Genomic DNA, 20,559 nt, shown 5'->3' with positions numbered 1-20,559 from the left:
CATAACCTCACTTCCTCCGACGCTTTGTTTTGTTGGTAAGGTTGGTAAAAAAAATTGCATTTTATCGGAAAAAATAACTAAAAACAGTGTCGAAAATGGTGCAAAATGATCAATTAACTGTAAAGGAGAGACAGCAGATAATAGAGAAGGCAGCCAATGCAAAGGATCCCCTGGATTGCGTCAGTGAAATGTTGGTTTATGAAAAGGATGATTTCCGAGTAAAACTGAAATCCTGGAGGAAAGCTGACATTCCACAGAAGACCCTCAAGTGGGCCATAAAATTGGCAGAACGGAATGTAGGACCCTTCTACAGTTCATGTTCTCTAGGATGGCAGCCCAAGATTAAACAGGCAGACATGAATAAACACTGGGCAAGGTATCTCATAGCCTATAATTCTGGGAACACTCCGGTTGCATTTTGTATGTTCAGATTTGACATTGACTATGAGCGTTGTGTCCTGTACTGGTAAGAAATAATCCTTTAATTGGGAGATCATCCTGTACAATGATTCTTGGGTTATTTTAGCTACGAAACTCAATTGGAGGAGAGTGCACGTCGGAAAGGATTGGGATCTCACATGATGTCTATACTCGAGAAAGCTGCAGCGCACTGGCGAATGGAGAAGATTGTGCTAACTGTACTGAAGAATAATCCAAGCGGTATGGGTTTCTTCAGAAAAATTGGGTAAGCACCGTAGTAGCTGATGGCCACATCCCCTCTGGTAAATATAATAGAGATTTACACACTTTTTTTTAAAACATTTTCAGCTACACGACTGACGAAACTTCACCGGGGAGGGAAGAAAATCAACCTTACGAGATCCTAAGCAGAGACATTGCAGCATAATTTACAAAGAAATACTTATGCAACGTGAGAGAATTCTTTTTATTGTCCTTTTGTGTAGTTTTGGACGCAGATTTCAGTTATGCTGGTGAGCTGGATTTATTGGTATGTCTTAAAAATATCTTCCATAAAGTTCGCCACCCGGACATCCTTGCTACTTAGTCCGGAAACATCATGTGTCGACATGGTGACTTGAACTTTGTTGTATACGTTGAACCACTCCGGGTGGTGATCCATTTTTTCCGCCAGCAAAGCAACTCTGGTCATAAAGCTAAATGCCTCGTTGAAGTTCTTGAAGAGGAATTCTTTGTAAATTGCATCACGACCCTCAACAAGAGTCCAACCAGCCTTGAAGAGAGGTTCAAGCTGCTTCTGACGTTCCGCACCTTCCAATTTTGGCTAAAATACAATTTTCCAAGAGAGAATCTTCAGAATCATGTAACTGGTGTAACTGGGAGGAAACTTCCATTTTTTAAAGTCTATTTTGTCAGCAATACTTACCATTTTTATGCGTTTTGATAACCTTTGAGGTGATTTGTGAAAGTGCCGAGAAACTGTAACAAGTGGTTGTGTTCTCCGTGACGCCCAATCTACTTCTGGAGCTTAAAAAGAGAAGGGGAGTCCAGAGAGATTGAATGAGCTCTAAGTGGGGGAAATTGGGGGATAGAGATTCTGTGCACAAAAAACTTATTGATTTTTATCCGTACAATGGTCCCTGACAAGGATTCTTACCTAACGGAATTGAATACTGGTATACTGCTGGATATTTCCAAGTGCCTGACTTGGGCAGGAAGCAAATAAATCTCCGGAAAAGAGTCATTTTTTTATCGAAATGTCCGCATAGTTTGCGGCCACAGAATTCCCCACTAAATGCTGTTTCATGCGCAAAATACTTTTAGCCGGCAATTATTTGAATGTTAACGAATTAATTGATCTAATTTGATAAGTTTTGACCTTTTTCACCCAAAATTCACAATTATTATTCCCACTATATGCTCAATCCGATCCCTGGCAAATTAATCAGTCTAATTCCATTGCTCTCCGGGGAATTTGAATTTGCCACAGCAATGTCCACAAAGTTGATCACATATTTTTCCTGCTTGCTGCTTGTCGGTAAGTGTGTGCAAAAGATTTTTTTTCTTACATTCACTTTGAAATCGCGGTGTGATCTTGGTGATTAGTGACAAGAGAAAAAAACGTGATTTGAGGAAATAACAGTGCAATAAATATTTAGTGTAGCCAAGCAATAATAATAATTTTAATCCTCGTGTCATGATTAATCATAAGTTCAAGTGCAAATTTCTTCGATCTTTTTTTTTCTTCCACGAGCTGAGCTTTTGCATGTGCAATGAGGTGGCATAAATCATAATAACTACATTATTTTAATTATAGGTTTGCTAAGTGCACACGTGCAAAGTGCCAATATTACAACGAGAGTTCCCTTTAGATTTAGGAATCGTAGAACAACCACTACTGAAGTTCCAACTACCACTTCAACGTCAACCCCTGAATCAACAACAACATCAACCACTGAACCAACGACTACAACAACAGAAGCTGCAAAAATTAATAATAAGACTTGTGGAGAGAAAACAGGTGAAATTTACCCATGGATAGCCATTCTGGAGCATTCTCATCCGAAGAATAAAATGAAAAAGAGAACTTTGAGCAAAGGTGTGCTCATTTCGGATCAATTTGTACTCACAACTGTATCCAGCATCCATAATTCCCATCCCTTTTGGATCGTGTAGGTTCATATTAATTTTTACATTATTTTTTGTCTCTTAAACAATTTTTTTATAGAAATATGTATGACTAACTACTAGAACAGTATTTTTTAATAACTTCCAAATCAATTCTGCGGATTCTTTTCAAACTAAGCTCATCTAATTGTAATATGTACAACAGCTTGAAAATATTCGTTGTAAAAAATGTTTTACTTTATTTTGGTTAATGTATGGTGTAATAGAAAAAGAATTAGCCTTCGAAAGATGATATGAGAAATTGATACGCTATATTATTTTCACGTATAAATTTTATGTGCAATTAAGTGATTATTCGTGTAAAATTTTCAAGCTCAAATTCAAGGCAAAAATATGAATACTTTATATTCATAAAATATTGCTCTATTTCATGCAAATTTTTTAAATTATTTTGCCGATTATGATTGAAGAATCTTTTTCTTTCAGTACTCGCGTCCGCTTGGGAGAATTCGTGGACGGTCAAGGAAATAAAAATACATCACAGCGAATTTCGTTAAAAGTTGATGATATTTTTTTGCACAGTAGTCGCGATCTTGCACTGATTAAATTGGAAAAGCCCGCCAATCTCACGAGATTCATTCGCCCAATTTGTTTGCCAAATTCTGAGAATTACAACTTCCGTGAGATGCACTTCCATGTATGCAGGAAATCAAATCAAATTGGTCGTAACAGCTACTCTGAGCAAACTATGCCAGCCAGCCCACTTACACCGCAGGATTGTTCAACACTTTTCCATCGCAAAACAGCGGAATTTTCCGTAAAAGAAGAATTCTGTGCATGGGATGAACGCGGAGATACGTGCTATGGGGATTTGGGTGGACCCCTAATGGGTCTCCATGATGGACGCTATCAGGTCATTGGACTTAGTTCCTATGCACGTTATCAAAAGCCAATTAATGATGATGTACTACCTGGAATATATACGAGAGTTGGAGCACATCTTGATTGGATTAATGCAATCATTTCAAATCCGTAAAGGATTTATATAAATTTCGTGTAATGCTTTAAGCAGGATTTTCTTATATTTTTTTTTAATAAGAAAAAACGAAAAGAACCGGAATGTTGATCCTGTTTTTATTCATATTTACAATAAAAAAAATCAATTTGGCATGACTTTGAATGAACACAAGTTTGTGAATATCAGGCACATTAAATCTATTCATTTATTCAGTCACGTTCATTCATAAAAGCCTCTCTTTTATTATACAACAAGGTACCTCTAAAATATCTGAATAATAAAGAAGAAAATTTGAACGATATTATAAATATCATTCTGTTGTTTCTTTGTGAAATCAATGAACTCATTTTGAATGTAAAATGTTGCAAATTGTATTAAATATTAGCTCTTTATATTATTTCAAAGATTTTATTGAGGTTTCCCGGCATATGTGTGGACATAGTATAAAACATATAGCAATTATGACACGCTTTTCCGGTTTTGCTTTCTGTGTCACATTTTATCAGTCGCGGGGTCAAGATGGGGATCATGATTTCTGGAAGCTGGCCACAATGTAAAATAACTTGAGCTCCCCAGGGCTTGTGTGAATAAAACCACCAGTCTGCCCTTTGATTCCCGGCTGAAAGAGTGTTTTGCGAAATGAAACTTAATTTTGTGCAATTTGTGCTCCCATTTCTCGCCGCCTTACCCATCCTTACACTGGGTGCACCCAAATTTGGTGTAAAAAATCATTTTCTGAGTGGTGTATGCAATCCAGATGACGTCATAATCTACACAGATGATACGAGAATTGAAAACTCTGGGCCAAGCACTCTCAATGCCACACTTGAGGTGAGCTCCAAGTTCGTGGGGCAGGGTGAAAAAAATCAGCGATTAATCAGTTTCGTTTCTCCTATCTCTGAAATAGATCTATATCGATCCACCAGTGCCAATAAAGTGTATAATCGCCGAAGATCAAATGGAAGACGGAACTGGTGGAATTATGACGCTCAATTCGGGTGGCATGAATCACAATTGGGTCTTTCTCGACGTTCAGGGTCAGTACGGTCAGGGATTTCACTTCAAGATAACCATCTTCGGCTTCCCACCATCGCCGAAACTTGCTACATTTAGCACGTAGAACTTCAAGCGCATATGATCTTTCTTACATTTCTTTATTTCAGTTTTTCGTACAAATAAAACGGGGACGTTTGACCTCTAAAGCATTTTATCTTTCAACTTTTGGGGAGTATAATTATTAATAATGATTAATAAGTTAGGAAGAGCACTGGGAGTCAGGGAAGAGTAATCGGGGGGAGTAAGTGAATTGTACACTTATGATTGTGCGGGATTCTGGGGATCAGTTCTCAGAGCGGAACGGATGTTACTGCCTCGGAAACCAGTTCGACGTGAGGTGCCACGATAGGTGCCACCACTCGATGATGATGATGATGATGAGCCACTGCCATCACCACCTGATGAACTTGAGCTTCCGTAACTTCCACCAGAACCGCCCGAACTTCCGCCAGAAGACGAAGAACCTCCTGCTGCAGCTCCACCATCATTTGTCTGTTTCTCACTTACTGTTGATCCTCCATCGCTATCACCACCAGTAGCACCTCCTGCACCTCCTGAGGAACCTCCATCGCTTCCACCTGCATCTCCAACTCTTCCATCGATATCTCCATCTACCAGCAAAGTCACTTTGTCAGAGAAATAAAAAACCAGAGAAATAAATTAGCTCACCTTGACCACCATCAATATCTCCACCATCTGATCCTCCGGCATCACCATCGGCACCACCCGCTGCACCTGCGTCACCGCCATCAGCTCCACCATCAGGACCACCAATGGGTACATCTGCAGGTCCACCCACAGGTCCACCAGCAGGCCCAGCAGCAGCACCAGCAGCTACAGCTCCAGGAGCACCACCCAAAATACCTGGTCCACCAAATGCAGATGGATAGTAACTGAATGGTGGCAAGTAAGGATTAGCATTGTAGCCACCACCGAAGGAATCATAAATCAGTGGATATGAATTGTAGGGATATGGTTGAAGATTAACAGGATTTCCCTGTCGATTAAAGTCCTGTGGCGTCGAGAGAGGAATCAAATTGGGTGGAAGACCGAATTCATTGAGTGGAATTGGTGGATTTTCCTTAAGTAAGTTGGTATTGGCTACAGATCCTGCATCGAGTTGAGCATCATTGCCACTAATAATTGCCTGCTCACTTGTCACGCTACTAACAGAGGCACCACTAGCAGATTCTTCCGCTGCAGCTGCTGCTGCAACACCTGACGCAGATTTCTGCAAAATATTACGAATGTTATGAATTTAATTGGATGTACGACAAGAATGACTTTAGGTTGGCTATTACTCCTTGTTGGCTGCTGAAGAATGAATATTGGTTTCTTGCTTGAAAACCACCAGGCACGGGTCCCCCAAGGAAGCCACCATGTGGATGGTATGGGCCAGCGTATGGGTCATAGAGGCCGAAAGCGTTATGGTGGTGCCCAAGACCGAAAGTTGAGTAGCCAAAGCCTGCATCGTGTATAGTGGGTTGGACAACAGGATAGGCTCTGCTGGGAATTAAATTCTGGTCTGTGGTGATGAGAGCATTGTAGACTTTGGGTGACTTGAGCGTGGTCGACTGAACAAGTGTGACCAGCGGTATGACCAACAGCACGAGAGTCTGCAATTACGAATGACAAATTTATCCACTCTTCGCCGTGCATGATTGAGCCCACAAGTGAGCGTCTTGATGAATGGATGAGACCATCCGCGGGCAAGAAGACGCATTTAAGTGAGATGGAGTAATTCACTCGCGACTGGTAATAAAGTTGCATCAAAAGTGCAATAAAACTACTGGCTACATCTTTTTTTTCTCTTCTCTCTTAAAAGTGAAATCGTGCACAAACTTGTAATTTTTTTTTCCTCAATCGCTCCGAGACATTCTCATGTACATACTTCACCGATGGAAATTATGCGACCGGGCGGCTTGTAAAGGCCATACGGATTTTTCCGCCAAAATCATACCACAATTTAAATGTTAATGTTCTATCGTGTGGTCATGGTATTTTAATAAAAAAAAATGTATCCTACTAATAATTTAGCATAGAAGTTCTATTGGATTTAATTTTTTCATCATCACGACCTCAAGTACATAATTCTCTTTGTCCAGATAAATTCACCAAAGTTGTTGGTAATTTGATACATTGATTGGTTAAAAATAAATATTCAGCATGACTGAAGAGCTAAAGAAGTTTGTTCATCAACTTATGAACTAATTAAAGAAAATATTACGAAAATAGAAGAAAATTCTAAAGAGTATAAACACCTCAAGATTTTCTCAAAAAAAAAAAAAATATATTTCTGAGTGTATCGCGAACTATGCGAGGAAGTAATTTGTGTGGGTCTCTCTCCACACTCCATACAAGAAGTATAAATTGTGACCACACCGGAAAAAAAAGTGTTATGGTTCTTTGGCAGTATGCAGAGCAATATAGAATGGATTAAATTGATTGTATTTGTATATTCCATTTACAACAATTTTATTAATGAATGAATCGGCGTGAGCCTACATAAAAAACGTACTTTGCCTTCATGGAGGCTTCTGTCTCGCCAAAGTGAGTGGAGGAAATAGTGCTGGTGAACTGTCTTTGAATAAGCCTCCATGGAGGTGTACAAGAGATTTTTGCTCAATAAATAATTATTAATTATTCCCCTCATAGGCATAAAATTTGATGCATTTTAACACTTTATTATTCTCATTTTGTTTGTTTTTTTCTGCCCAATTATTTCCTCTTTCTCTCTCACACGTTTTTCCTCACTACCTCTATGCTAAAATCTAGTGAGAACATACCAACTCATTGTGGTGAGGACAAAATATTCTCTTTGCTGTTTTTATTTAAGAGTGCGTTTTTTAGCATTGCAAAATTACCATTTGTTTGAATTTTATGCGATCAAACAATACACGAGATGAAATAACTGTTCTCCATGTTTCTAATCTTTCAATATAATGTACACACCTCCATCTATGAGGTGTATGAAAAGAAAAATCACAGCATTAGTGAGACCTTATGTGGAGTTTGTGCAGACACATTAGGCAATGGAATAAAGTTCTCTTGTGCTATTTGGGTTAAAATGTACAATTGAAAAGAATTCTTTCTCCATCCGCGAGAAATTTCAATTGAAAATGGAGTGAGAGAAGAAATTGCACAGAGAGAAAGAAAGGAATTGAAGATTGAGGATAGATATTGGAAATAAGAACACCATTGTTCTACATTTGAGAGCAATACTCTTTCACATAATCTCGGATATTCCACCCACATACATCATTTCCTCCTCAATGCAATGCATTAGATTTACTTCCGTGTTTTGCAAAATTTATTGCACAATGAGATAAATTACTTATTATTTTACTCTTTGATTCACTTTTTTTTCGCTTTTTTTCTCCTCACCGCTATGTTCCATCTGAGTGATACCAATAATGAAAATCTCTCCCACCATTTCATATATGCATATAGCGGGAAAGATATTAAAACATACATCTTTAATATATAAAGCTGAAAAGTCTGTCTGTTTGTGGCACATGAACTCCTCCTAAACGGCTGGGCCGATCTTGATGAAATTTGGAATGGGGGTAGAGGGGGTCAATACGAGTTGCAAGCGCTATATGGGATTCCGCCCCTTTCCCCTAAATAGCGCCCCCACAAAAAATTGATTTTTTCCCATTTTCTACCTGCTGAAGGGTCAGATAACGGGATTTTTTTATCTTAAAAATTTTTCGGGGTACCGTATTATTCATCCCCCCTACTAATATATGCCCCCCTTTTATAACTTAAAATGGAGTTTGCTCACACGTGATTGGGGGCTCGGGTTGACTAGTATAATAATATTCTTATGAAAGACTCTGAGACATAGACATTGGGTGCACTATTAATTCACCCTCCAGGCAATTCAGGTGCCACACGAAGATAATTTTAAATAAACCTGTTGCCCATTGCTCACAAAGAATGGTGCAAAAATGCTAAAGAACTACTATTAAACAATTAACGATCACTTGAATTAATTATATTATAAACTAATTGAGTAAGAAAATAATGTGAAAACTCACTTTAATTGCCTGAATCATGATTTTGTCTTTAAGTTAATCCTCAATCAGTAGAACTTTTCTTGAGCACATTCACAAAACAACTCACAGAGGCACTTAAAAGAAAACTAATATAAACTCTGCTTTGAAGAAAGTGTCGCTGAAGGTGATAAAAAGTACTCCACAAAGAATAAATAAAATATCGCACGATGAAATTTGTATATTTGCACTTGAAAAAAAGCAACAAACTTTTTGGGCACTATTTTTTACACTTTGCGTTTCTATTTGATGTCTCTTTTCACGGAGTGATTTAAACAGTAAATAACACTGAAGAGAATAACTTTTCTGCCCAATGTAAATTCTCTTAAAGTCATTTACATCTTCACCATTCAAACGAATGAATTAAAATAACGCGCTGCTTACCTTTATATATTCCTCAGCTTGGGCCTTACTCAGTATCGCTGTTGTAGAGAGATATACTAAACTTCGCAAACTTACAAATACATTTTCCTTTCAGAGTGGGGTATAAAATGGTGTATAAAAATCGCAAATACATTGGGAGTTATCTCGTATATGTGGGATACCAACTATGTTTAGAAAAATGAAAATTATTATTTTTTTTATTTAAATTAAAAAATCAAATTCAATTTTCGGTCAAATTGAGTCGATTGAGTGTAAGAAGAAGAAAGCTTTGTCTGAATATTATGATAATTTTTTTTAGAAGTGTTCTGAAATATTATAATATTATTATCGATTTTTCTATGTTTTTATGAACACTACTCGAGAGATTACATCTCCTTCATCAGGTCAAAAACTTTTTTAATTAGTTGTTTCTGCTTAGAAAAAAAATTTAAATTTTAAGAAATTTTTTTTGAAGAATACCATAGAATCCATAGAATTGATGGATGTTCTTACTTTAAAGCATTATAGTGTCAATTTTATTACTCTTGTGAAAATGTGTAGGTAAATATTCTTACCCACAGGTATATTTTCTCAATTGCACATTTCTTTGAGAGGCCTTGCGAGTTGCGAGGTACTCGATCTTAAGTATGGGTCTCCTCTCCATTATATATATCTGTGATTCATGTACTTGATTGTTTATTAAATGTAACTCTCCAGAGAGTCATGTTTACATATTCAACCAACACACACTAGTTTCTTAAGACCTCTACGGGACCGGCTTAATTCAACTCCTTGACTGTGCATCCAGCGCGGAAAAGGAATGATCACTATAAAGTAGTGAAAGAGGGAGAAAGAGAATTATTGTGTGCATTGTAATTCTTATAATGAATTTTATTAGAAGCAAGCTCCAATCAACTCCGCAGCATTTTCTGCGAGATACAATAATTACAATATTTTATTGAAAATCGATGAATATGATTTCTAATGAATTGGACACGATTTTTGAGCGACTCTCCCCGTGCGAATCTTAATTGAATGATTTATACTAAACTTCTTGTTTATAGAAAAACAAAAAGGGAAAAATGCATATTGTTATTTCTGATTCATCTTCGCCATGATATTGTGTGAGATTGCAAAAAGTGTGAAAAATTCACAGGAATTAAATTAAATTGAATCAATTTAATTGGACTTTTTATCCGAGTAATTTATTAACCCTCTTACCGCTATACAACTAAATATTGTAATTGATGAAAAGAGCATATCATTTCTCGGAAAATACCAGAGAAAAATCATTAAATGTCAGAATTGTGAGAAATTCAATAAGATGATAAAGTTTAAGGAAATTTTTCACGATTTCCCCCAAGAATCTATAAGTAAAAAACAGCTTTGACCCACTTTTTTTCTCAAGCTTTAGCCCCTAAACTACTTGGAATAAATTGATGATGAATATATTTGCTCATATAGCGTCACGAAACTCCCCGTTGCCCTGACCGTGAAATTTGATTAATCTCGCTCAAGTGTATGTTTGTTTTAATTGTCTCTCAAATCAATCTTCTAACGATTTTTTGGATTTAAAATGATGACTTAAATGCAATCGCCGCAATCGCGATGTATTTTGAAAATAACGTATTGCTTCTTCTATGTTTTATACTCTTCGCACCAAGGTGAAACGTTCGCATCATAAGATATCAGAGCCGAACTCAGATGGTGATTTTTATTGAACAAGGAGGATATGTATTTTTCACTCGCTTTCCGTTTCAGTCACACTTGTGATTTTTCCCAATTTTCTGATTTTTTTTCCTTATTTCCGGTAGAAAAGATTTTCAGGACAAAACCCAAAAAACTGGTTTTAAAAAAATATAGGTATATGAAATGAACACATCGCCGGCGGCAAACGACTGTTCATCAATCACGAAAAGCGGAAAAATGACAAAGAAGGGTAAATTGAATTTTCATGCACTAAACTAAACTATTTAACATACTGATGAAGACGGAATTAGGCTCTGAAAACGTCAAAGGAGAAAGAGCATTAGAAAGTTGTTAGGTAGTACATACTGTATCCTGTCGTAATACGGTATGTCATAAATTGCCGCCACTTTTTTCAATATGGTGGATTTTGTCCTATATTTTGTATTGTTTGGTAATATTTTCTTCATCCTTATAAGCAAATTTCATTTAGACATAATATTTTACTTGTTTTCTGTTTTATTTTGTAAAAGCCCCTGGCAGCCATATTGAAAAACGCTAAAAAAAATGTTTAACCAAAAATTTTTGAAAAAAAATTAATTGTTTAAAACTTCCCACTATTTGTGTTACTTTACCTGTAGTTAAAGTTCTCTTTTTGTATGATACCTAATGCTTTGTCTAGAACCTTTAACTTTAACACTTTAGTACTTGCTGTATGTCATATTATACCAACAAACACCACATTCTCTACCATTATTTATATGGAGGTATGTATATATTTAAACACCAATTCATGGGATAAAACTTTTTGTTTGTTCCTTTTGTGAAAAGAATTTTCTTTGCTTGAAAAGTTTTTGAGATTTAGATAGAGATATTATATAGAAAGACTTATACACTTTAAATATACATAAACATTTTTCCATCTTCTTCTTTCTCTGATTAAAATAAGACCAGAAAAGCATCTTCAATGCAATTGTGCCAAAACTTTTTCTTTTCATGGAAGCTCAAAATGAAAATATCTATGTAACGTTTATGTAAAATTGAACAACTTCTCGAGTAAGAGCTCCGCCTTCTTGTGGGAACGGCTTCAACGAAAGGGACGAACACAGTTACTTTTCATTTGTACAAAGCATACGATTGGTCAGAATTGTATGCAAATTTACTGTATTCAATTTTTCTTAATCATTTTTGTAACCACATTAATGTTTATTGTGGATATCCTCTTAAAAATTTATGAGATGAAGATGGTATTATGTAAAACAACTATACTGGCAAAAAATGTTGCAGTCTTACATTCATTTAATGATCTTTGTTAATTCCTTTTTTCGTTTTTCTTTAATACTTCTTAAAGTTACTACAGTTAATTAGATTGCGTACTAAACTAATAAATTGGGTTAGCGTGAAAAATACCTGTACAAGAAAATAATTTTCACACATCTGGAAAATTCCAAGTTTTAAGATATCTCCTCCCCTATACTTATATTTCTCACATTTTATAACGTTTCGAGTTAAGAAAAAAAGTTAACAACCCAAGTTTTGTATCCCATTTTTGGGGTGCAAATATATCAACAAAGTGTGGGAAATTGTGAAAAGTGAGTGGGAAATGTGAGTGATAAAGAGAGAAAAATCTCAAGAAAAACAGTTTTTTTGTGAAAAGTGAGTGAAAGAGAAAAATGGAGCTGACGAATGGGGGATGAAAGCATTTTGTGTAAAACGGCGCAAAGTAACAATTTGATCAGAAAATTCTTCTCGGCAGCTTTGAAATGATGCTCAGAAATCCAATTTAATCCAATTCAACCCTGGGTGCTATATGTATGAAAGAAAAACGATATGTTGGACTTGCTCTCCCTGTCTAACACTCATATTTTGCTACTTCTACCCCCGAATAAGGGGGGTGAAATTTTGCACACAGTGTTCAATTGTGTGTTGTTTCACTGAGGCCGCCTCTGGTGCACACAGTCTGCCATCTCGTTCCCACATCAGGCATGGCAATGATGAAAATTTTGTGGCAAGTCTGCGGAATGGACAGTGTTTTCAATGAAAATCTCACCTATTCGTGATACAGTTGTGTTGCCACTGAGATGGGAGTATTTCGCTCAATACATTATGTACAGCAAAGCATTATGTGTACTCATCACTATATACAATTACTCTATGTAGCGTCACACGGTTACACACAGCATCCAGTATAATGTTTCCCACTTGAGGATTTCGGATGAATTTGGTTGGCTCTTGGACGGGAGATGGTTATGGCATCATTGGATATACTTTTTGATTCAGTTACATTCTGCACTTTGTGAGCGGTGGCGGTGTCGCTTTTCAGTTTTACCACAGCCGTTAGCAATCTTATTCTTCAACAATCTTCATCTCTCTTCAGTGTCATTTAACTTTCAAAAATTAGTAACATTTTTTTTCAAGTGTTTAAAAATTAAATTAAAAAAGAATAACTTTGAATAAAATGTGTAAATTGAACATATTTTGCTAGTTTCAAAAGTTTTTTATGTGTGCTTAAAAGAGTGTTTTTTTTTTAAATTTAATATTTAAGTTTAAATTAATTACAAAAGTGTACGAAATGAGTTTACCAAATGGTGTTGATATGACAAATTTAATGTCTCAACATCCTGTGCTAGGAGCTTTGCCACCTTCGTTTTTTCTTCGAGCTGCCTCAGAACGCTATCAAAGGACACCAAAATGTGCAAGATGTCGAAATCACGGAGTGGTACATTTTTGATTTCTTAATTTCCTAATCTTATTTACTGTGATTCTTTAAAAAAAAAGTTAAATTCTTGCGCATTTTGTGTAAGATAACGCCGGCTAAAATATTTAGTGCGCTTTGCTGACCTTTATTCCTTTAAAGATCGTATAAAATCGCGATTTTATGTTTTTTTTTTCGATTTGCCTCTTTTGTGAGTCTTTAATTTTTTAGTATGTTGTGTGGTCGTTAAAATGTCCAGCTTCAGAAACTATCGAAACAGTCCTGCGAACAATTCTGATAATATTAACTACAATTACAAGACTTTAGACATTACATATTTCTATATCTATTTTCTAGTATGATGAAAATATTGATTGGTCCTCAAAAGGATTGTTTATAATTTACACTGAGCGAGTGGATTAAAAAACGAGAAAAAATCAATTTTAAATGAAATGGGAAAACGATCAAAAAAAAGAAGAGTTTTTTTTTTTAAATTTCTACACATTAACAGACCATAAGTAAATTTTATGGACATATAATTTTTTTGGATAATCTGTCTCTTTATTGAAAAATAAGCTCAGAATTTTGGTCGAGGGTTTGTAAAATAAAACCAAAAAATTTTTTAAAACTTTTAATCATTTGATGGAGATCAAGGCCTTCTCAAAAGCCCTAAAACTCAATTCACTGAAGAAATTTCAAGAGACTCAGTGATATTTCATAAGATTCACACAAAATGTTGAGACTCACACAAGACTCGGACAGATTCACGGCAAAAATTTCAGGCTCATGCTAAAATTTTCAGACTCACTTCAACTTGATTTTTTTTTAAATTTAAAAAATTGAAAATAAATTTGAAAAATTAAAAAAAAAATGTATGAACGAACACGTAATAAGAAATGTAAATAAAAATTGTTTCATTACTTTCCTTCTTACTCCTAAAAAAGATTGATTTGTAATGGTGGTCATACTTTCTTGTGCTCCTTTAGAAAAAAACAAAATAATTAATAATATCTTTGGTTTGGGGGTTGATATGCTTCCTAAATAACTTTTAAGATAATTTAATCTGACAACAAGAAGTAGTTCAGTTGCCATTTAATCAACTTAATTATTTAAGCGGTCCTTGAGAGTGTGCTCGTAAATGTAAGATTTTTTTAAAATCATTTCTGAACGAAACATACCCGAATAAAATTAGTACCTTACGTTTTTTTTTAAGTGATTTTTTTTTACATTTTCATTCATTCTGTATTCTGCTTATAAAAAACGGCCTTTGAATAAAGACAATTAGGTACCTACCAGCGTTAATTTGCTAAATAAGAACTTTACTGGTCGTAGTTAAATTGAAAAATTGTTAGAGGGTGTTTTTTAATTGCACAAATAGCCCTATTATAAGCTACGTTTTACTTCTTGATTGTGAGTAATTATGAAAACAAGCAATTTGCAACCCTTTTTGCTCTTTTCATTCATCCTCGTCGACTCTTTTAAAATTTCTTTGCATTATTTCTAAAGAAAGTATGAACTGTAATAAACTCTTGTATGATTTTTTAAGGGATTTCCCACAGCCCTGTATTACAATTTTTTTTTCAACCAATTTTACGCAGGTTAGTGCATTGAAAGGACACAAAAGATATTGCCGATGGCGGGATTGTGTCTGTGCAAAATGTACATTGATTGCTGAGAGACAACGTGTCATGGCAGCACAGGTAAATAATAAATATTTTGATAAAACATCCTTGGGAATCCCTGGGAAATTGATAGGAAAATTTGTCGAATAAGGTCGCCCTGAGGAGACAACAGGCACAAGAGGAGAATGAGGCTCGTGAATTAGGTTTATTGTACGCAGTGCCAAATGCGAATTCTGGCAATTCGGATAAAATTCCTCACTCACAGGATTCTATTAGGGGGTCCACAACATCACCGAGGAAGGATACGTCAAGAAACCAGAGAAATTCATCGTACAACAATAATGATTCCCGTAAGTGTGTTATAGAGTTCTGACTCAATCTTTTATTTTTTCATCTTTCAGAAGACTTTATTTAAAAATTCGCATAATCAAGAAAGGCAAATATAGATTTTTTCTGTACGTACATTATGTATGTAATATTTGTTATCACAGTCGCTCCATTCTGTGACCTTATCGCCCACAAAGTGTTAGTTTTTCTGGCAATTTTAATTCATTTTTTTGGCACTTGGCATGTAATAGAGTGTGAAACTTTACAAAATCCTTTATTTGCAGTTATTATTAAACGACGAAAAATGTTTCTGTTAATAATTGCTATGTGATTTAGTCAACATTAATTTACATAAATTCACAAAATTTGTATTCATTGTTGATTTTCAATGGGTCATTGCAATGTGAATTCTTTCAGTTTTATGACCAATATGCCAAAAAAATCCAAACTCAAGATATTTTTTCATTTAAACTGTGGCTGTACTGAAGACTTATTTTTTTCTGTACATGCTTCTGTCTCATGTTATTCTATCCAATTAGGAAATCTAATATTTTTTTTTACAATTTCAGAATTAGATATTGGAAGATCTACACGACTGTCAGCATCTTATTCACCGGAAAACACAGAAAATGATGGAAGTCCCGGTAAGTGTGAGAACCATTTTATAAGTATTTTATTGTTGTTCATTTGTTTCCTTTAATTTAATACACGCAGTAAGTTGCGTTCAACTTTTGCATTGTTGTAATTCGTTATATGTACATGGTACTACTTGTGCTTAAATGATGAAAAGGTTCTTGAGAGTGGCAGAGAAAAGCGTGAAAATACACTTTGGCTTCCTTAAGTTGTTTGCTTACATGGCATTAAAATATATAGGGTGGACTCTTTTTGTAATGATTTGCTAGCTCTTCTGACATTACCTATACTGTGCGCTCGTATTAGGTACCTTTTTGATTTCTGCCGGGACTTGAGAGGATTTGCTCTTTTTCTTTGCGAAATGTATTTGATGGTTCTTGAGAAATTGTATATAACATGTCGGAAAATACGATAAATTTTGGCACTTTTGTAAAAATTTATCCATATTGTTCTAATTGAGGCATTTTACATTGTGCTCAAGATGAAAGTGAGGGAAAATTCCCAAATGAGGTATACGATATTCATAAATGAATTGAATACACATGATTTACTAGATACTTGAAATCATCCATTGAAAATAATTTTCCTGCGTCGCAGGGTGGAAAATGCAAAAGGCACTGGTTGAGTGGTATAGACGGTGAACCCATTAAGAGGGCTGCTCTGTGGCCATAGCATAGCATCTCACGCAACCACAGAGAGATGATTTCACATTGATCAGAGATTTTGTACAATTATTGTGTAAAGCATTGCTGGGAGAAAAGCATCAGATATTTATTCTCAAGTACCGTTTAGAATTTTCAAGGGTCTATTCACAGTGAATAATATATGTGGAGGAAAGTCCATATCTTTTGCCCTCTTTCTCATTTCATGGATTGGGTTTCACAAAGTTGCATTAGAAGTTCTGAGAAGAGAAAATTTTTTTAGGGTTATTTTTTTAAATAAAATTAATTATTAACTCTTACGCGATCACATGACACATAAAAGAAAACGATATTTATTCTGTGAATACTTTGAAAAATAATTTCTCGGTCGAAACGTTCTCTTTATTATCTTCTATGAAAAAGTTTAGCGTAGTATAACTTAAGTTATTTTTATATACATATTATGTTTTCCATTTGATTTACGTATGATCTAATACACGCGAAAGGGTTAAGCATGCTGCATTAACTTTAGAAAAAAATATTCTTTACCCCCAGATAGTTTTTAAAAATGTTTTTTTGAAGCTAGATAGTTTTCTGCTGTTTTTTTGTGACAAGAAAACCTCAAAGAAAGTACATATATGTACATAGACTTTTCATACTTTAAAGACCTGCTGAGGAAAGAATAAAGCTCTCGAAATGTCAAATGTGAAAGCATAATTGTGATGGTGTTATTATGCATAATCTCAATCCCGATACTTTCGCAGAACTTTTTTATTGACTCACTCCCTTGATGTGATTTTTCATTTTAGGAAATCATTTCGATAGCCACACTTGAAGTTTATTTGTGTAGAATGCAAAGCAAAATTTTATTGTATGATTTTATTTTGATTTATATTATTATACGAGATAGCCATCATCATTTTATCATTTCCTCGTACGTTGTACATTTTATTTTACTCTCAGACTTCAATTTCAAACGCACAAAAATGTATTCAGAGAATCATTTTCTCAAGAATTTTGAAAAATTTCTGCAATATGAACACAATAAAACAAATTTCATTAACAATACAAGTAAAAAGAATCTTCGTATGAGCTACACCCTATCCCCTATAACGACCATAAAATTAAAAAAAAAACCCTCAGAAGTGTCGTGCGTCAAAGACAGAATTTTTCTCAACAAAAGAGTCACAATTAAAATAAAAATATATAATGACACACGGACTTCTCTTCATGAAAGAAATTGAACTCATTCTCTTTGAAATCACCCCCCAAAAGTTTGTAAGTTTTTGATTTAATTGATTTCAACAGACACATAGAGCAATATTCTAACAAAAGAGAGGAGCTTACGCCAAAGTTTATTTATAGCAACGAATTGTATTGTCTGGAAAATCATAGGACAATAAGTAGGTACATAATAGTTGCTTGATTATCTATGCTATGATATCTGTATACAACAAAAGTCTATACACTTACCTTTCGGGTTTTATCTGTTGCTGAGACTAATATAAAAGATTTCACTGTGAAAGTATCCCCAGAAAAGGATGAGTAAAGAGGCAGAAGTTAAAAGTTCTTCCCCCACACGTCTTCACCATAGAGTTCGCCCAGTGACTTGTGTTATAATTTTACAAATGAATATTCTTCTTGGAAAGTTTCAATGATGTCACCAGCACTAGAATGCTAATAAATTTCATAGAATTACATCTGCAGATGTTTTAAATACAATTTTGGTACATAATAGACACGCCGTATCTCTATTATGGTCGAAACAATATGCGGAATATCTTTCTCATCCTCTTTGAATGAATGGTTAAAATTCAGAAGGGCTTTGTCAAATATATAACAAGGGGAATTTTATTATCCGCGCAAGTCCTTATGCTTCAAATTATGTATACACATCTTTTAAATTGAATTTAATCGTTTAATTGATAATAGTGCGTTGTGGGGATTAATCTTGCTGTTAATTCAAAGTATTTATTCAACCCTTGCTACGCTAGACTTTTTATTTAGCCCAAAGTTCTCAGATTTTTTTAAATTTTAAAATGATTTGAATTGTGAATTAAAATGTTATAAAATTTTGGAATTCCCTGTTCAATTTGTGATTTTTTTTGTATCAAAACTGCTAACTTCTTCAAACCATCATCTGATATAATACAAAATTCTTGTATACAATTGAATTCAAATAATTGCAAAATTATTATCTAAAATGTCTTTTGTTATTCTACTTGACTGCTTCTTACATTTCACCTACCAATTGTCTCTCTTTCAACATCCACCCCACAATATGTAGGTCCAAAGCGTACAAGACTCTCGAATGAAACAGACAATGACAACGACACAGGATCTGAGTCGTCTCCAAGTAGTCCCGCAACATGCCTCAAGGCAAATCCATTTTCTTTGCCCAGTCAACTGTCTCCAATTCAGAGGGGTGCACCGAGTTCACCGGAGTCTGATCTCGATGTTGATTCAGCCCTCGAGAATGCCACTCCCGAGAATCTCAGTCTCAAGAAGGAGGACTCCACCTCTCCCCCACCCACTGGTCCACCATGCACCACCCTCGACAATCTCCACGCACTTCGTTCTTTCACAAGCTCCCAGGGTTTCATACCGTACCACCATCATCCCCATCAGCAACCCTATGTGCAGCAGGATGCCCTCGATGGTGGCGTTTCGCTGTCCAGTCAGTCACGTTCACCCGTGAATGTTCTCCTACGTGTATTCCCCAATAGACGACGTAGTGAAGTAGAGCAGCTACTGCACAGATTCCGCGGGGATGTAGTTCAAGCAATGGAGGCAATGCTCAATGGGGAGAGTGCCCTAAATTCCATTTGGTGAGTAATTCATTTATCTATACATTACTTACATGAATAATTCGCACGTGAATTTATGCCCATATAATGTAGTATCACGCTCAGCACATAGAATTTCCCATTCGTCTATGTAAATACATGAAGGAAAAATTATTTTCCCTTATCAAGCTGGGTAATCGACCTAAGAGAAAAAATTATGTTTTATTTGATAGAAAACACATTATTTGTATTTCTTCGAAAATATGGCATAGGTAATTAAAAAGATTTACTCTGTCGGTTATCTGGTTATAATTTTGATCAAAAAGTTCATCATTTTGAATTATTAATTCGTGATCGATTAAGTTTAAAAGCAAAACGGGTTGACAATTATTGTCCCTTTGGGCAATTTACAGTGTACCATCGGTATCTCCACCTTTTTCCGTGAAGTCCGCATTTTCACCCCTCATACCTCCGACGGCATTTGTCACGGCCGCCGGTGGAAGGTATCCGTACATGCCACAACAGCCTGTAGCCACTAAACGCTTTCTGGCAGCACCATATTCTGGTACCGGCTACCTTTCCACAGTGATTCAATCCGAACCAGCAGAACAGATTGAGTCAAATGGATCAAGTGGCCCCAATAGCGGGGGAAGTTCCGGCGGAAATGGCGGCGGAAGTAATGGTCGTGCTGGAACACCGCCTGGTGGAAGTGAGAATCAGGAGTAGTTTTATAAAAATTTACGTACTTAAGCTGAATTCAAATTATACTAATGGGAACTTTCAAAAGCTATAGGTAATATCCCTATCAATAATAATTCGCTGTAGCCCTCCCAAAATACTGTATTTTATATGATAAAAAAAACTTTCTCATTTTCTTTTAAATTAAATCTATATAGTGCGTAGTGATTCGTTTTTCAATTATAAAATTATATGGAGGTACCATTAAAATCCTCTCGAAAGTAGATGAATTTTTAGCACTTGTATCTTTGAAATAATGTATTGTACAGTATACAGTAATTATGTATTTTAGAATGAGACCGAGAGATGAAAATAATCTCAATATGCTTTAATCAGATGCTAAAAAAATTATTTGAAAAGCCAATAAAGATGTGTAATGGATTGAAGAAAAA

The 20,559-nt window shown here is 35.4% G+C and overlaps 5 protein-coding genes across 7 annotated transcripts; 3 read left to right on the top strand and 2 right to left on the bottom strand.

Annotated features, from left to right (window-relative positions):
• The first annotated feature begins 1 nt into the window (after position 1).
• LOC129797138 (N-alpha-acetyltransferase 40) lies at positions 2 to 912 on the top strand. The gene is made up of 3 exons (XM_055839461.1): positions 2 to 466; positions 527 to 685; positions 769 to 912. Exons 1-3 carry the CDS (start codon positions 96 to 98, stop codon positions 845 to 847), a joined length of 609 nt encoding a protein of 202 aa, XP_055695436.1. The 5' UTR covers positions 2 to 95; the 3' UTR covers positions 848 to 912.
• On the bottom strand, positions 863 to 1,683 carry LOC129797139 (pterin-4-alpha-carbinolamine dehydratase). The gene is made up of 3 exons (XM_055839462.1): positions 1,577 to 1,683; positions 1,346 to 1,446; positions 863 to 1,243 (listed from the first exon to the last, which is right to left on the bottom strand). The coding sequence occupies exons 1-3, from the start codon at positions 1,662 to 1,664 to the stop codon at positions 944 to 946; spliced, it is 489 nt and encodes a 162-aa protein (XP_055695437.1). The 5' UTR covers positions 1,665 to 1,683; the 3' UTR covers positions 863 to 943.
• A 44-nt stretch (positions 1,684 to 1,727) lies between these two features.
• Positions 1,728 to 3,873, top strand: LOC129797137 (CLIP domain-containing serine protease B4-like). Of its 2 annotated transcripts, none has more exons than XM_055839459.1 (3): positions 1,728 to 1,957; positions 2,237 to 2,591; positions 3,034 to 3,873. In XM_055839459.1, exons 1-3 carry the CDS (start codon positions 1,837 to 1,839, stop codon positions 3,581 to 3,583), a joined length of 1,026 nt encoding a protein of 341 aa, XP_055695434.1. In that variant the 5' UTR covers positions 1,728 to 1,836; the 3' UTR covers positions 3,584 to 3,873. The 2 variants fall into 2 exon arrangements, with proteins under 2 accessions (XP_055695434.1, XP_055695435.1); XM_055839460.1 differs by lacking the exon at positions 1,728 to 1,957 and adding an exon at positions 2,015 to 2,197 and having other exon boundaries at positions 2,292 to 2,591.
• An 830-nt stretch (positions 3,874 to 4,703) lies between these two features.
• LOC129797135 (uncharacterized PE-PGRS family protein PE_PGRS3) lies at positions 4,704 to 9,115 on the bottom strand. Its single transcript, XM_055839458.1, has 4 exons — positions 8,662 to 9,115; positions 5,923 to 6,237; positions 5,291 to 5,852; positions 4,704 to 5,232 (listed from the first exon to the last, which is right to left on the bottom strand). The coding sequence occupies exons 1-4, from the start codon at positions 8,677 to 8,679 to the stop codon at positions 4,880 to 4,882; spliced, it is 1,248 nt and encodes a 415-aa protein (XP_055695433.1). The 5' UTR covers positions 8,680 to 9,115; the 3' UTR covers positions 4,704 to 4,879.
• Positions 9,116 to 12,942: 3,827 nt separating this feature from the next.
• On the top strand, positions 12,943 to 20,559 carry LOC129797134 (doublesex- and mab-3-related transcription factor A2). 2 transcript variants are annotated; one of them, XM_055839457.1, is made up of 6 exons: positions 12,943 to 13,444; positions 15,019 to 15,120; positions 15,194 to 15,392; positions 15,939 to 16,013; positions 18,931 to 19,471; positions 19,843 to 20,559. In XM_055839457.1, exons 1-6 carry the CDS (start codon positions 13,298 to 13,300, stop codon positions 20,153 to 20,155), a joined length of 1,377 nt encoding a protein of 458 aa, XP_055695432.1. In that variant the 5' UTR covers positions 12,943 to 13,297; the 3' UTR covers positions 20,156 to 20,559. The 2 variants fall into 2 exon arrangements, with proteins under 2 accessions (XP_055695432.1, XP_055695431.1); XM_055839456.1 differs by having other exon boundaries at positions 12,981 to 13,444; positions 15,176 to 15,392.

The sequence above is a fragment of the Lutzomyia longipalpis genome, chromosome 1 (assembly GCF_024334085.1).
Source record: "Lutzomyia longipalpis isolate SR_M1_2022 chromosome 1, ASM2433408v1".
Taxonomy (NCBI): Eukaryota; Metazoa; Arthropoda; class Insecta; order Diptera; family Psychodidae; genus Lutzomyia; species Lutzomyia longipalpis.
Note: the sequence above shows the minus strand (reverse complement) of the source record. Positions and strands in the feature narration are given on the sequence as shown.